This window comes from Nuphar pumila, chromosome 14 (genome assembly GCF_984573655.1).
Source record: "Nuphar pumila chromosome 14, dmNupPumi1.hap1.1, whole genome shotgun sequence".
In the NCBI taxonomy this organism is placed as follows: domain Eukaryota; kingdom Viridiplantae; phylum Streptophyta; class Magnoliopsida; order Nymphaeales; family Nymphaeaceae; genus Nuphar; species Nuphar pumila.
Genome location: NC_143262.1, coordinates 38,407,448 through 38,423,790, shown reverse-complemented (window position 1 = coordinate 38,423,790; position 16,343 = coordinate 38,407,448). Strand labels below are relative to the sequence as shown.

The 16,343-nt window shown below is 38.3% G+C and overlaps 1 protein-coding gene across 1 annotated transcript; it reads left to right on the top strand.

Moving 5' to 3' along the window:
* Positions 1–1,103: 1,103 nt before the first annotated feature.
* On the top strand, positions 1,104–15,999 carry LOC149816773 (protein IRON-RELATED TRANSCRIPTION FACTOR 3-like). Its single transcript, XM_089987369.1, has 5 exons — positions 1,104–1,277; positions 2,825–2,916; positions 12,216–12,325; positions 14,153–14,280; positions 14,943–15,999. The coding sequence occupies exons 2-5, from the start codon at positions 2,849–2,851 to the stop codon at positions 15,525–15,527; spliced, it is 891 nt and encodes a 296-aa protein (XP_089843495.1). The 5' UTR covers positions 1,104–1,277; positions 2,825–2,848; the 3' UTR covers positions 15,528–15,999.
* Positions 16,000–16,343: the final 344 nt, after the last annotated feature.

The window sequence follows — 16,343 nt, the reverse complement described above, 5'->3', positions numbered from 1 at the left end:
TATATTCGAGATATTAAATGACTGAAATTACTCGATGATATCTTAGTCTGTGTACTTTTTCACACTTGGAGACGTTCTCACCCATATAGGTGATGACGTGTGATGAATTAGTTTTTTTTCGGACTTGGACAACTCGACTGTGGTTGGACATTGTTTGAGATGTTATGGGGGTTTTTGACACTGGACTCTAAGATTGACTTATTGGTTTTGAACCTGGCCTATTATGAACATTTTAATTTAATTAAGTGTGCATGATGATTTTTAAATTTATGAAATTTATTGGATTAGTTGTTGGTTTGATATGAAGTCTGTAGTTTAGTTTAGCTCATGCCCACAAGTGCTTCATGTTTCTAAGGGCGACCATTGTTTGTCACTTAGGCTGCACAACGAGCCGATCTAGATCAAGCGTGACTAGTTTGAGTAAGTAAAGAGCCGAACTTGATTAGGCATTCGAGTTCAATTAATCTCGCCGAGTTCAATCAAGGATATGTAGAAATTTTGCTCATTAATAAGCATAAAAAGTGTTCCACTAAAGTGGGTAGGGTGTTGATCACTTGCTATGGTTCAAATCTTGTTGGATTTGCATCCTTTGAACTTATTCATGTTAGATTTTTAAATAAACAATTCAGCTCGAAGCTCAGCTGAAGCCCGGGTCGTGTGCACCCCTATTTGTCACTTAACATTGGGTTTGAAGCACATTAAGGATATCCCTTGCTACAGGGTCAAAGCTCGATTGATATTTGGCGGATCTCAAGGACAATAGCAGCAGGGGGGATCCAACCCGAGGCCTGACAATGTATGGTTGATAACGGGGGAGGGGGGGTCGTTGAAAAAAAAAGCAGCTTGGCTCTCTGGAAAGTCATCTACTCAAAGTGTGGCTGGATTTGGATACTGCCCCAACATCACCAACTATGGACGCAGGAAGGCGCGGGGTTAGCTCGAGCGGGGCAAACTCCCGACGAATGGTCCGGACCCACAAGGCGGCGAGAGAACCGGGCGGGCCACCAGCAGGCAAGCCGCGCGGCGTGCAAGGCGTGTGTCTCGCACGTGCCGACCACCCTCTCTCCACACACACACTCTCTCTCTCTCTCAATATCAAGTCCTGTTGGCCGCCACACGCTCGCCGTCGTCTTCCCTTCTCGCTTCCCGTTCCTTCTCATTTTCCTCCTTTTTTTTTATATTTTGGTTTTACTAATTAAAGAAAAAGGAAAAAAATTAAATTCCTTCAGTCTCTCCCCTGTCACGTTCTTCGGATCGATGGATCAACAAATTCGGAGGTAACGTCCTTACTCCTTTTTTTTATTAGCGTGGTTTTTACCCTTCTTTATTGCAGTGGATCTTATGTTATTCCTCTATTTTTCACGATTTTTTGGGGATTTTAACTCTCTCTTCTAAGTTCATATTTGCAATTATTGTGTTCTTTCTTATTATTATGGTGTTTTTTCGTTATTCGTTGAAGTCAATCTGAGATTATTTGTCTGTCCTTTTTATGTTTTTTTTATTGTTTTTCGGGTTTTTTTAGGGCATCGGAGATTGAGGTTTTTTTTTCTCTCTATTGGATGAATCTCTTCTTCTGAGTTTATATTTGCATTTTTTTTTATTTTTTTGTTATTAACGTGGCTTTCCTTCTTACTTGAAGTTAATCCGAGATTATTTGTCTGATTTTGGTTGTATTTTCTGAGTCCTTAGGCATTGGATTGAATCTCTTCTTCTGAGTCCATATCGGTGTGTGTAGATCCTTCTTTTTCTTCTTTTCTTCTTCTATTTCTTTCTATTGAAGAACTAGTTTTCCGGATTTGGAGTTTTTTTCTCTCTAGTTTTTGTGGAAAATTGCGTTTTTTTACTATTAAGATTGCCTTGGTAAAATGAAGCCGTTTGTAGATTAAAATTCTGCCCTTTTATAGGCTTTCGATCATTGGTATTTTGGACGGGGAACTCTGGTTAGGGTGCGCGTCCAGATTTTATTCAAGTATCTTGTTGTTCAGGCAGGAATTGACTCTTGTTTTTTCTTAATTTTGGGTGCTATTTCCTCGTTTTTTGTGTATGTGTCATGGTAATTTGGGTATCAATTTCCTTCTATTGTTTTTTTCTTCTCTGTTTTTTTATCCTCGCTTTGATATGTATATTCCTCCCTTTTTCTGTCTCATCATAAAGACGCATTGAGTAATGTTCTTAATGCTTATTGTTCTGTTTATTGGGGCTATGTTCTTAATACTACTAATTGTTCTGCTTTTGGGGTCTTTGAGTACCTCACAGAAAGAAAAAGAGGTCTTGAGGATCTTGTACATGTCTTTAATTTTTATCAAATTGGTAGGTGTTCCAATGTATGGGCTGACGTATCTAGGTATCCGGTGATGCTCTGAGGATTTCTTTTTAGAATCTCATTGTGGGTTTTTAGCCTTAGGAGAAAGGTCTCTCTTTTGCGTCATGTTCTTTTGAGTTTTGTTATGGTTTTTCAAACACTAGGAAAATGTTATCTCCTGTTGATTTGTTTGTTTGTTTATTTATTTATTTTCATGTTAATAATATGAATACATGGATGGCCTTTATCTCTAAGTGTTTTCTCGTTAAAGATTGAGGAAAGTCTGCATTTTGTTTAGCCAAGCTGGGGCATGGCCTCCTGATGTGAGTTAAAACCTCGGTTAAATACTCTTGTTGTTGACTGTGTTTATGAACAATATGAGCATTGTCTGCTTGGGAATGATCTTATCCTTGAAAATCATTTTATTCTGTTAGCTTAACCCAATGCATGATGTTCCATGCAAGTCCTTTTTTCGTAAAGTGGGTCCTCATTTTTTGTTTGCTTTCTCCATGGACTATGCAGTTGAACCTGTTGGAGGGACAAAGTATGGTTTCAGATTTGCGTAAACCAATGGCTAACCGGGCAAACATAGTAGACAAAAATTCAGTTGGAAGGTCTGTTCTTGGGGTTTTTTCTGGCTCTTCTAATATTCATGTAAAGAGTTGGTTCAATGGTCTGTTATGAATTTAATTAATCAGGAGGTTTGGAAACACTTTCTGCATTTGACTTGTCACATGGTCTTCCCCCAACATTTCTACTAGGTTTTCAGCAGTTGAGATGAATGTCAAGCATGTAGAAGCAGAAATTAATAAAATAAAAGCTATATCATGACATGTCCTGCCTTATCTTGCTGTATTCTCTGAGCTCTTGAATCTAGCATTAATATGTAAACCAAGATTTCACCTGTATATAAAGATTAAAATGGATCACACAGATTAACAAAGTTACTTTCAGTACAATGCAGTGAATCATATGGTAAGCAAAATCTCAGATGCTCTTTATTCATCTTAGACTTCCGCCCTATGTCACACAAATACTCCGTTTTGGCTCCCGTTCCAAACCCCCTTGTGTGCTAGCCATAGTGATATCCATATGATATAGCTTCAGCCTCAAGCTTAGATGCCTATATGATGTTCAGATATTGTTAATGCCATTTACTGAATATCTTATTTCCTTATGTAAAGAAGAAAATCTTTTGCAAATGCACCTTTCTTCTATTAGAGAAATAGGCACTCCATTTGTAACCAACTTTTGGAAAATGATGTGGATTTTGATCTTTTGCATGAAAACAATCTTCTTACCAGGCAAATTATACTTTTAGTTATGAAGGGTATGCATATTTCATGCAAAAATGACTGCTTTATAACTTGCTCACCAAACGAACAATATGCAATGCCGAAATTGAAAAAAGAGGAGAAAAAAAAATCTCATTGACCATCTGAATCATGAGAAAGCAAAATAGTAGAACGCTGCAGTTTTGATTTCCCATGCAGTTTTTCCAATGGAAGACCTGATTTATGTATATCAAGTTTTTTAATAAGTGCAATATTAGCTTTGACCCACTTTACAATGGTCAGCAACACATTGATTTCACGTGAAAGTAAAACCTCATGTAAATATTATTTTGTACTGAATGGTTATTTCTTTGATTCATCTGATCATTAATAACTCGATTCTTTATAGATATAGCAGATGCAAACACCTATCAAATGGAGTATGGAAACCAAGAAAAAATAGGCCTGCCTGCCATTGAATGTTCTCAGTTCTGGTTATTGACAAAATGAGACAATGCAACTAACAGTCACATACGAAGAGGGCTCGTGGCATCTTCATATTCTTCCTTGCCTGGTCCTTCTGTAGCTATCATAATTGAATTCTTTGCCTCAAAGCCCTTCTCTAATAGTAATCTTCTTTTGAGGATACATTGAACTTTGCTTTTGCACTTCTATCTGCAGAGTTTTCCTGATCTCACCAAATGGTGTCTGTTGTCTGTTGTTGACAACTGATTTGCATGCCATAGGTGCTGTCAATAGGTTGGTTCACTGGTTGACCTGGACCTGCATAAGGTTCTGTTTGGTTCGAGGCTTCAAAATCAGAATTTTTAGAATCCTGTCCTTTCAAAGAATCCTATGCTTGATGAATTTTGAAGTACCAAATATATGATTTGTCAAAATTCATGGGATTTTAAGAATCTCATTATGACAATGAAAAGAGGAATTCTTGATCCTTTTCTAATTGGATGGGATTTCCAGAATCTCTGCATGTACTCTGTCAGTTGAGTGAGTCCACTGGAGAAAAAAAAGGTATGGATGTGGCACAATCTTGTGTGCCCCACCCCTCCCTTCCCCAGTACTCTATTGCATCCAAGGCTATGTCACACGGGTACTCTATTTTGGCCCCATATCATGTTCCCTTATATATTAGTCATATTGGAAACTTCATAAAAATGGCTGCATCCCCGTATCAGCAGCCATATCCATATGATCTATGTCACATAGGTGCGGGTGCAGGTGCGGGGATGCAGCAAAAATATAAAAAATTATATATATATATATATATATATATATATATATATATATATATATATAAGTCCAAAAGTTGGACATAAATGACCTTGGGTGCGTTGACTGCACCCAGGGGTGCGGCACCTAGTTGGAGAATCCCTGTGACATATAGGGCAAAAAAAAATTTCTTGGCAAATTTTGTTTTAAGTCTGAAAAATTGGACCAAAATGACCTTGGGTGCGTTGACCGCACCCAGGGTCTGGTTGACCGCATCCACGTCGCATCGACGCGGGTGCGGCACCCTGCTAGCCGAATCCCTGTGACATAGCATATGACATAGATCCTGCTGCTCCCTCTTGATGCATAATCTCTCTCTCTTTGTGACATCCACAATGGGCAAGGTGAGTCTCGTTTCTTGTAGTGCCTCATGATGAATAGTGTATTAGTAAATTCGATCTTTAAGGCTTCTTTTTTTATGTAGTTTCAAAATCAACATCAAAATCAAGCTCTTCTGCATTGGGATTGAACCATACCACTTCTCTGCTTTCCCTTTTCATCTCTGCTTCACTGATATTGAATTGCACCAAGAGAGATGATGATGTCACAAAGTACATTTCTCCCCTTCCATTCCTTGATAACCCATAAAGCATCCATCTTTTGTTCTCACTCTTTGTAGACTCAGTTATTTGAGTGGAGAATGTGTCCGTATAGCTGAGGAGTAGGGGATCCTCAATATTCAGAACCACAAAACTGACATTGAGAGGCTGTTGTTGCTTTCAACCACATGCTTCTTCACCACTCATTCATTGGTGTGCTTGTAAGAAGGGGCAAGTATGAAGATGGGTTCTCTGTTAACTTTAAAATGTCTTGTGATGCTTAACAAGAATAGAAGACTCTAATGAAGCTATTGAAAGCTTCATGTAATATTTGGTAGTTTGTCTTCCAATATGCATGACATAGTCACATGCCTAACATCTTCATTATGAAAATTAAGTAATGACATCTGAGTGTCCTGTCACTAGTGTATGAAGTAAAGAGTGATGCATGTTGTCATATCCTTGTAGGAAGTGATGTTTCATGTATTAGTTTGAGCACTAATTTGTGAAACAATTTAAGAGGACATATAGATAATACATGTGTGTGTGTGAGAGAGAGAGAGAGATATAGAGAGAGGTGTTTCATCAAAATATTTTCTTTGCTGCCCTTCAAAGTAACTTAGCTTACCAAGCTAGCTTACTAAGCTAAGCACGAAGGAATTGTTAGTTTTGGATCATGGATCCGACCCGCACCACATTCCAAGGATCCATCTTGGGATGCGTGGGCGGTGGCATGTTTGTAATTTATTTTTATTACTTGTGTAATGTTATACCCTGTACAACACTTATAAATAATAAGTGAAAAGGGAAAACCCTATGGCCGCCGACTCCTCTCTTCTCTCTTCACCTCACTTTTATCTCTTGCAGGTTGATATTTCTCACATGGTATCAGAGCACAAGCACGGAAATCAATCATCTAGAAGACCTATAAGGACCAGCACGTGCTTCTAAAGGACGTAGGATTTATTTTTTGTCTCTTTTCCTTAATCAGATTTATTTTTTTCTCTTTTTCTTAATCCTCCTTCACGTCATTCTACTTTCTCTTTAGTTCTTTTCATCTTTAATAATTTTTCTGGTACACACGTTCTAATATTACATTCCAGTCTGTCGAATCTTTGTTTTTTTCCCCAAAAATATTTCTGTCAAATATTTTTCCGGTTCGCACTTCACTATTCTTTTGTGTGACGAAGGCATTGATATCATTTTCAGCACACAACATTGCTGTTTTTTCTCTCAATATATTTTCTGTTCAATATTCTTCTGGTTCACACGTCACTACTTCCTTGTGTGACGAAGGCACTGAGATTATTTTCAGCACACAACATTGCTGTTTCTTTTTCAGCATTGCTGTTTTTTCTCTCAATATATTTTCTGTTCAATATTCTTCTGGTTCACACGTCACTACTTCCCTGTGTGACGAAGGCACTGAGATTATTTTCAGCACACAACATTGTTGTTTTTCCTTCAATACACTGTCAGAACAGTCAACATTCTATTTTGATATCATCCCATTCCTATTTCCTATCTGTTATTGCATCTCATTCTTCATATAATCCATGGACTCCAAGTTGAACCCTAGTTTTCTTACTCACCTCATGACCCACAAGTTATCCCATGATAACTACTTACTTTGGAAGCGTCAGATTGTGCCCTTTATTCGCAGTCATGGTCTTTATGGACATCTAGATGGGCGATCACCCGCCCCACCTACACATATCATGCAAGAAATAACAGGTGAAGATGGGAAGTTGAGTCAACTTCGAACCACCAATCCTGCTTATGACATATGGGTACAACGGGATCAGACATTAGTTGCTTACATAACTTCCACACTTTCTGATCGTGTTTTACAAACTATTTCTGATGATCAATCTGCTGCCGAGTTGTGGAATGGACTAGCTTATTCCTTTTCTCAGGTTTCCGAATCTCGGGCTTTGCAACTCAAGTGGCAATTCCAATCCATGCGAAAAGGAAACAAATCTATTACAGAGTTCATGGGGGATGTCAGGGTGATTACAGATCAGTTAGCTGCCATTGGAAGCCCTGTATCAGATAAGGATATGGTACAACAAGTATTAGGTAGCCTTGGACCTGAATATCGCATGTTTTGCATGGCACTCCAGGTTGTCTCAGTTCTTCCATGTTTTGATGATCTTTAATCTAAGCTTTTGCAATATGAGGTCAGCTTAAATCAGGAACACACGTCAGATGATGCTCATCCTGTGATGATGGCACATACGCCTATTCAAACATGAGTCTTATTTACTCTTCCTTGTCCCAATGGAACACCTATGAACAAAGGAGGATTACTACCTACACCAGGTGGAGGGGGCATTGGCTCAGGCAGTGTACCATGAGGGGGACGTGTTCCTACTTGTTTTCTATGCAATAAGCGGGGACATGTTAAAGCAAATTGTTGGTACAATCCTCAGAACCAGAACAAAACAGGGAGGCCAGATAGTAGGCCAGGGCAGAAGGCAACTCAGACGTTTGCACGCACTCCTCAGGGACAGGTTCTTCCACAGAACGTACAAAATATCCTTATGACTGCTTTCAATCAGATGAACTTGTGCCAAAATGATGAAGGTATATGGTATATTGATTCAGGGGCAGCAGCACATGTTACTTCTGATGCAGGTAAATTTTCTCACTTGACTCCTTACACTGGAAATGACACTATAGTCATAGGAGATGGATCTCACCACGCCATCTCTCACACTGAAAATGTCTCCCTTTCTTTGCCTGAATCTCAATTACCCTTGTCAAATGTCTTACTCACACCTGCTATTCAAAAGAATATTCTATCTGTGTCAAAATTAGTTGATGAAACAAATTCTTCCGTTGAATTTACTCCTTCTGTTTATCTTAAGGATCTTCACACCAAGAAGACGCTCGCTAAAGGTGAACGGCGCGGGAACATGTACGTCTCTGAAGAATCTCATGTGCCTTTGAAGACGTCGTCTTTCGTAGCCGTGGCTTCCTCAGCTTCTTCCTTTCCAACATTTTTGAGTCGATCTACAGATCATAGTTCTTCATCTAGAGTCTTGAATCTTAATAAGTCAGACTTATGGCATCTTCGTTTGGGTCATTGTAGTCAAGTTTTTCTTGACAAGTTGTCTGCTAAAGGTTTGATACCCGCAGTCGGTTTAGAGTCAAAATGTCCAAGTTGTCATTTATACAAAAGTCATGTACTTCCTTTTCATAGTATCAATAAAAGAGCAACAAAGCCTTTTGAGATTATATGCTCAGATGTTTGGGGTCCTGCGCCCACTGCCTCTCTTTCTAGATCTCGATACTATGTACTCTTTCTTGACTCTTACACTCGTTTTAGTTGGATTTACTTCATGAAAAACAAACATGAAGTTTTCAAGTTGTTCAAACAGTTTCATGCACTAGTTCAAAACCAATTCAATACCAATGTTGTATATTTTCAGTGTGATGGGGGGGGGGGAGAATACATATCCCATGATTTTAGTGAATATTTGAAGGAGCATGGCATTACACGTAACATTTCTTGCCCTCATACCCCTCAACAAAATGGAGTAGCTGAGAGAAAACACAGGCATATTGTTGAGACAGCCTTGAGCATGATGCATACTATGGGTATTCCTTTCTCTCTTTGGACAGAGGCTTTCTATACAGCTGTTTACGTTATCAACATGTTGCCCATGCCCATCCTTGAAGATAATTCTTCGTATTTTGTTCTTTATAATTGTCATCCATCATATGAAGAACTACATCCTTTTGGTTGTGTATGTTATGTTCATATTGATCATTCATTGAGAAATAAGTTTCAAGACAGAGCTCTACAGTGCAAGTTTCTTGGGTATGCAGATGACTATAAGGGATACAGGTGTTATGATCCTCATATAGGCAAAATTCGGGTATTTAGAAATGTTGTTTTTGATGATGAAAATTTTGACACTCTGGGTTCATCTTCCACAGATACACAGGACAATTATGATCCTTGGCTCAGTGACTCACTTTTATATAACTCGTTGCCTTATGAGGATTCATCTTTATTGACAGACAATGAACCTTATACTTTCGATGTGGAACCGCATATGGAAGACATTCCTCCTACAACAACATCCTCACGTTTTTCTGGTCTTGTTTATTCTCGTAGAGCTCATCCAGTCAATGATGAGACTCCTCTACGATGTTCCACTCGGATTAGACATCCTATAGATCGCTGGGTAAGTTATAACAATTTCTCTTTGGATTTTCAAACATTTCTAACTAGAGTGTCCAAAGAAACAAAACCTTCCTCTTTTCATGAGGCTGTACATTCTCGTGCCTGGGTAGAGGCGATGAATGAGGAAATGGAAGCATTGCATGAATGCAATACATGAGAAATTGTACCAAGGCCAGATAACAAGAATGTTGTAGGATCCAAATGGGTGTACAGGATCAAGCACAAACCGGATGGCAGTGTTGAGCGCTATAAGGCTCGTCTGGTTGCACGAGGCTTTACACAACAATATGAGCAGGACTACGATGAAACGTTCAGCCCAGTAGTAAAATTGGGCACCGTCAGGATTATCATTGCATTGGCGTTACAACATGGATGGTCACTCAGTCAACTTGATGTTAAAAATGCTTTTCTGCATGGTGAACTAAAGGAAGAAGTTTACATGGTTATAGCATGCATGATTCATCCAATTGGGTATGTAAACTTCGACGCTCTCTTTATGGCTTGAACAAGCTTCTCGATCTTGGTTTGAAAGTTTTTCCATGGAGATCCAGCATCATGGGTTCACTAAAAGTGTTCTCGATCATTCATTGTTCATATTCAAAAGTGATTCAACTATTGTTTGGGTGCTTATATATGTTGATGACATCATTATTACCGGGAGTGATGAGGTTCACATATCTTGGGTTAAGTCTATGCTGATGGCTAAATTCAAGATGAAAGACTTGGGTCCCTTGCGATATTTTTTGGGTGTGGAAGTTGATAGTAGACATGAGACTATTACATTGAGCCAACATAAGTACACTATTGATATTTTACTTGCTACAGAGATGGAGAATTGTAAACCAATTAGCACACCTTGCCTTCTAAATCATAAGCTAAGTGCTAAAGAAGGCACTACTTATCATGATCCTACTTTGTATCGTCGAGTTGTAGGGATGTTACAATACTTAACATTCACTAGGCCTAACATAGCATACTCTGTCAATCAGGCTTCACAGTTTATGCATGCTCCTACAGATGTACATATGGAAGGAGTAAAAAGGATCCTTTGGTATATAAAGGGTACGATTGGAGATGGCTTGATGTATACCAAGGACACAACTTATACGTCAGGGCATCGACTATTCACCTACACAGACGCGGACTGGGCTGGTGATCCTGACGAGCGCAGATCAGTTTCGGGGTATTGCATTCTTATCGGCAATAATATTGTAACATGGAGTAGCAAGAAGCAAAAGACAGTGGCGCGATCTAGTACTGAAGCAGAGTATCGTGCAATGGCAGCAGGAACAACCAATGTTACATGGGTGAGACATCTACTGCAAGAATTACAAGAACCGATCTCGTCCTCTATGCTTCTTTGCGATAATCAGAGTGCTATTAATATTGCCTTCAATCCCATCCTTCATTGTCGCACGAAGCATATCGAGATCGATCAACACTTTGTTAGACAAAAGGTGGAAGAAAAAGAAATTGAACCTGCATATGTTCGGTCAGATATGCAAGTTGCTGACATCTTTACCAAGGGATTATCCACTCATCAATTTTGGGCACTCAAAGACAAGTTGAGCATGATCAAAGACCATACTCAACTTGAGGGAGGCTGTTAGTTTTGGATCATGGATCCGACCCACACCACATTCCAAGGATCCATCTTGGGATGCGTGGGCGGTGGCATGTTTGTAATTTATTTTTATTACTTGTGTAATGTTATACCCTGTACAACACTTATAAATAATAAGTGAAAAGGGAAAACCCTATGGCCGCCGACTCCTCTCTTCTCTCTTTACCTCACTTTTATCTCTTGCAGGTTGATATTTCTGACAGGAATGTTTCTAAGATTACACGAGCTAGCCAGAAAGTAGCGTAGCTTGCTTCTAGAATTGGAATTCTTTGGGTTCAAAGAAACAAAGGATTTTGAGAGCTTAAAACCTTTAGGGTACCAATAAAACAATATCCGGACCGATGATCACAGGAAATCAAAATTTTTCGATTGTAACAAAATTTTTCACTTGGCCATTCTCAACAAAAGCACCATTCTTGGTCAGAAGATCTTTCTCAGGCTCGAAGACCATCTTAAAGCCGTGCGTGGACAAGAGGGATCTGGAAGCTGGGTTATTTGCTGGATTTAGAAAATCACTGCATTGGAGGCTGTATTGGGAACACTGATAACAGTCATGATCCATTGTAAAGAGAACCCAATACTGCAGTTTAATTCAGCATAGATGAACCAATCCACTGTGCAAATAATTTTGGGAAAGGGTGCTTACTGAGATAGTGCTGTTTTTCCTCATGTGTACCTTTTGATGCTTGCAGATGTCAAGAAACACATTTGTTACTTTGCATGAGGACCATCATCTGAATATGCCTGCTTGGAGTTCTTTATCTTTCTTCAACAAAGATGACTGTTTTTATTTAGATTAAAATATAGACTAATGTCTTTCCTGATATTCTTTGACATGAACTTCACAGTTATGGCATATAAACCTGTTAACTTTTTAGATTAAAATATAGACTAATGTCTTTCTTGATATTCTTTGACATGAACTTCACAGTTATGGCATATAAACCTGTTAACTTGCCGTAAATATTGAAGTTGAAATCTTGGTGTAATGCAGAAAAAGCAAGAACAAAGATAAGGTTGCAAAGAAAATTCACAAAGCTGAGAGGGAGAAGCTAAAGCGAGACCATTTGAATGAGCTTTTTTCTGACTTGGGCCAGGCCCTAGGTAATTTAGTTTCTTCTTTCGTGTTCATGGTCAATTTTTGTATGATGATGCAGTATTTTTTTAGATAGGTGATGCAATAGTATTTGCTTGCACGGTGTCATCACCTCTGCCAGTTAACTATTTAAATTTTTTAAGTGTGCTCTATTCTACGTGGACATGGGAAAACCTTATGTGATAATAGCGTTAAAGAACAAATTAACTTGGAAATTACAGACACACTTCTAATTTGGAAAAAGGGCCTAAAAATTGTTACTGGAGGAATATTTTTGAGAATTGAGATCAGAAACTCAATCCTTGCCTTTATGAAAATAGATTTTCAGATGTCTATGACTTCCATGTCAAGATTATCTGAAATTTTATGGAAATGGTTTTTCAGATGTCTACTGACTTCCATGTTGAAATTATTTTTGAAATTCTTAGTTTTTCAGTTTTGAGGTTTAGGACATTTAATGGTGGCTGGAAAATTGCAAAATGATTTGGGTTATCTTATTGTGGCTTAGGTATCCTATCTTTGTCATGTTTTCCATGAAGACTTAAAAGGTGGTACTCCACAAGGATCCATGTATTTCAATAACTAATGCAGTTTAATTGATACCATGACTATGAGCGACATGTTCACTAACGGTGTCTGTTATTTTCAGTTCCAAAGTCTTTATAGTCTTAACTTTTATTACTTTATCATTAATACCCAGTGTATGCATGTTCTATTTTAGAAAGATATTTTCCATGAGTTTAGGAAGCAAAAGATGCTCGATAATGCTTTAAACATTTTTTTATTGGTAATGTATGGGAGCAAGACAATCCAATGGACTATTGACGTCTATGTCGCAGTGACACGCTCAAACAGACCTGTGTCATGGATATGTTTTGCCTCGCGATACGTTAATGACACTCCAAAACACATCGGACACAATTTGAGTGTGTTTGAGGTTTATTTTGACCAAAATGAGCCCTTTGAAGACAAAAAGGAAGGGCCCTTCTTTAGGTGTGAGGAGTCTTAACCGGTTCAGAGAGAGAGTGAAAAAGATGAGAGAGAGAGAGAGAGAGAGAGAGAGAGAGAGAGAGAGAGAGAGAGAGAGAGAGAGAGAGGTGACATGTCAAAACATGACAATGACATGTCATTTTTTTGTTATTTTTTTATGAATCACATCAGAGAGAGGGAGAGTCACTCTCATCTCAATTGACATTACAAAAATGCCCTTGTATAAAATATTTTATATTAGATGTATTATATTGATATATAAATGATTTTATAATTATTTATTATAAAACACAAAAAAACTTTTAAAATTTTAAATGAACAATACAAAATATTTTATATGTATACAGATATATATTTATTACAAAACATAAAAACTCTTTCTAAATTTTAAATGAACAATACAGAATATTTTATATTAATATAAAACACCTTATGTCTATATATTGTTTCAAAACTGGAAGCAATAATATTTGAACTCTAAACCCATTGCTTGCAAACCACACACTTGTACCATTTGTTTTACACTATTATGTAACGCAAAATATATCTAGAATATATTTATTACTACTTAACAAGCCTGCACAAACCAATTTAAGCCAAACACCTGTTGTTTTTGTTCGGCTCTCTGTGCCTATTTTACAAATTCAAATAACCTCTTCACAGCCCGAGCACAAGCTGAGCCACAAGCTGGTCGTCTCATTTTCTGTCCTAGTTTATGTATGTATCAGGTTAGCTTGTTACTGCGGCCGATCTAAAATCTACGTATTCATATGGCTACTATTCTGTGCTGTGACTTCAATATCTTGTTATATTGGTAAATTAAAAGTCCGGTTTTATTTTTGCAGAACCACTGCAACAGAACAGTGGCAAAGCTTCAATATTGACAGATGCTACAAGAATACTGCGGGATTTGCTCAGTCAAGTGGACCATCTTAGGAGGGAGAATGCAGCACTATTGACAGAGTCTCACTATGTAAGCTCCTCGAACAAAAGATTCTTCTCTTTGTAAGTCGTTTTGGAAATTAAGGGTGATACAGAAATCCATGCTCTTCTAAACTGAAGATGCTTTTTCACATTTTTGGTGATTAACCTGGTTTTTCATTGGTATCAAAGAATTGAAAGTCTTCTCTAGGGCCAAGAAGCAACTATTCTGCACGATCCTGTTACCCAGTCATAACATGATTTTTCTGAAAAATATAAATTTGCCAATTAGTTCATTTTTGCTTTTAACTTCGAGTTTTCATTGGCTGAGCTCAATATGATAAGACAGCATTTCTGTGTATGAAGGGGAATATCTTGGGTAGTCTATTTTGTTTCTTTAATCTAAGAGAAAAGTGGGGTTGAATTGGAGCTGTAAGAGAAATCTTATCAACAGCTTCAGTGTGAAGATCCTATTTTCCTAGAGAATCTAACATACAAACAAACACACATTTGACCTTCTGGGTGTTGAAGCATTTTAATTCATCTACTTATCCTATGGTTCTTATATAAGTTAATATGTGTTGGTTACTTTCATTTCTTCCCTACCTTGTCCTACTTTGAAATATGTTATAGAATGTCAAAGGTGCCAGTTATTTCATTGAAGAGTTCAAGCGAAACACATATCAAATGCACAATAACTTATTTCTGAAGCAGATTACTGAAGAGAAGAATGAACTAAGAGATGAAAATACCATCTTAGAAGCTGAGATTGGTAAATTACAAACCCAGCTACAAGAACGGACACAATCAAAAGTGATGTGGGCCAATTCCGTGGAGGTGCCGCTATCTTTACAGTCACATGTAGGTCCAGCGGTGCTGTCATCAACAAACAATCAGTTGGTGCCACCTGTTGTGGAAGCACTTCCACATGCAATGAGGCCTGAGACGTTGCCAAGCAATCAAATGATGCCATCTGTTATTGGTTCTGCAGTGTTGTCTACTGATCAAGTTGTGCCTCCTGTTATAAGACCTCTCCTTGTCTTCCCTCTCCATCCTGATCTACAAACCTTTTCCAAACCTAATGATGGAAGTGATACCGATATGCTACAGCCTCGCCCTGCTAAGCCTCCTAGTGTGAGAAGACCACACGCACGGTATCCCACCCCTTTGGATTCATGGCCATCACGTCTTCTAACCCAGAATCCAAGAACAGCTTCTGAGGAGGAACAGTCGAGTCCATGCAGAGCGGAAGGATCTGGTAATAATGATGATGCTAGTGATGGACACAGTTCTGTTTGAACATCAAGAGTAATTATTGAGGTGCAGTTCCTATACACGAGAGTGATTCCTCTTCACATTATCTTGAAATGTTTGGTGGCTTTGTTTATCAGTGGTTGAAGCTGAGGAAGCAGATCAACTTGAGAGCGTGATTGGTAAACTGATACACGCTCTTGGCAATATTATGCCAGGTCTGCCTTTGCTCCTGGTGATGGTGATAGTGATAGTGATGATGATAATGAAAACGATGGTGTTTGTAGATGCGATCATGGTGATCAGCTGAGTAAATGACCAGGTAGTAATAATGTTGGACAAACCCTTTTTGGGGTTCTCGGTTGTTACAAGAACACTAATCCAACTTAGCTTAGGTAAATGTGTTAGGATCTTCTTGTAGTGTTCCACTAAGCAGTTCACCATGGACGCAAACAGGATGTTTCATTCTCCTATTCTTGTAAGTAAATTCATTCGTGTAATTTCTGATCCATGGTGTTTTTTCATTTGCAGGTGTGTGTGTGTGTGTGTGTGTGTGTGTGTGTGTGTGTGTGTGTGTGTGTGTGTGTGTGTGATTTAGGCTGCATGCAGATGTCATACGAAATATGAACAAGTCCAAACTCCAGTGTATTTTGTAGTAGGAATTTATAGGGTGCATTTGGATACTTGGAGGAGAATTCTCATGGAAAAGTGAATTCTCAATCCAAAGACATCAAGAAAGGGAATTCCCAATCTCTAGATTTTCATTTTTTGGGTAATTCAAGTTTGATCAATGATTTTCTTAGAGAATTCTCATGTTATTGTTTGGTTTCATTATGTAATTCACCACTGGAATTCTCACTTTTT

What these genes read in the sequence shown, in the direction of transcription:
- LOC149816773 (XM_089987369.1), top strand. Translation starts at nt 2,849, where the DNA reads ATGGTTTCAGATTTGCGTAAACCAATGGCTAACCGGGCAAACATAGTA. An exon ending in GACAAAAATTCAGTTGGAAG is followed by an intron (nt 2,917 to 12,215) that starts GTCTGTTCTTGG and finishes GGTGTAATGCAG; the next exon opens with AAAAAGCAAGAACAAAGATA. An exon ending in TATTGACAGAGTCTCACTAT is followed by an intron (nt 14,281 to 14,942) that starts GTAAGCTCCTCG and finishes TTTCTGAAGCAG; the next exon opens with ATTACTGAAGAGAAGAATGA.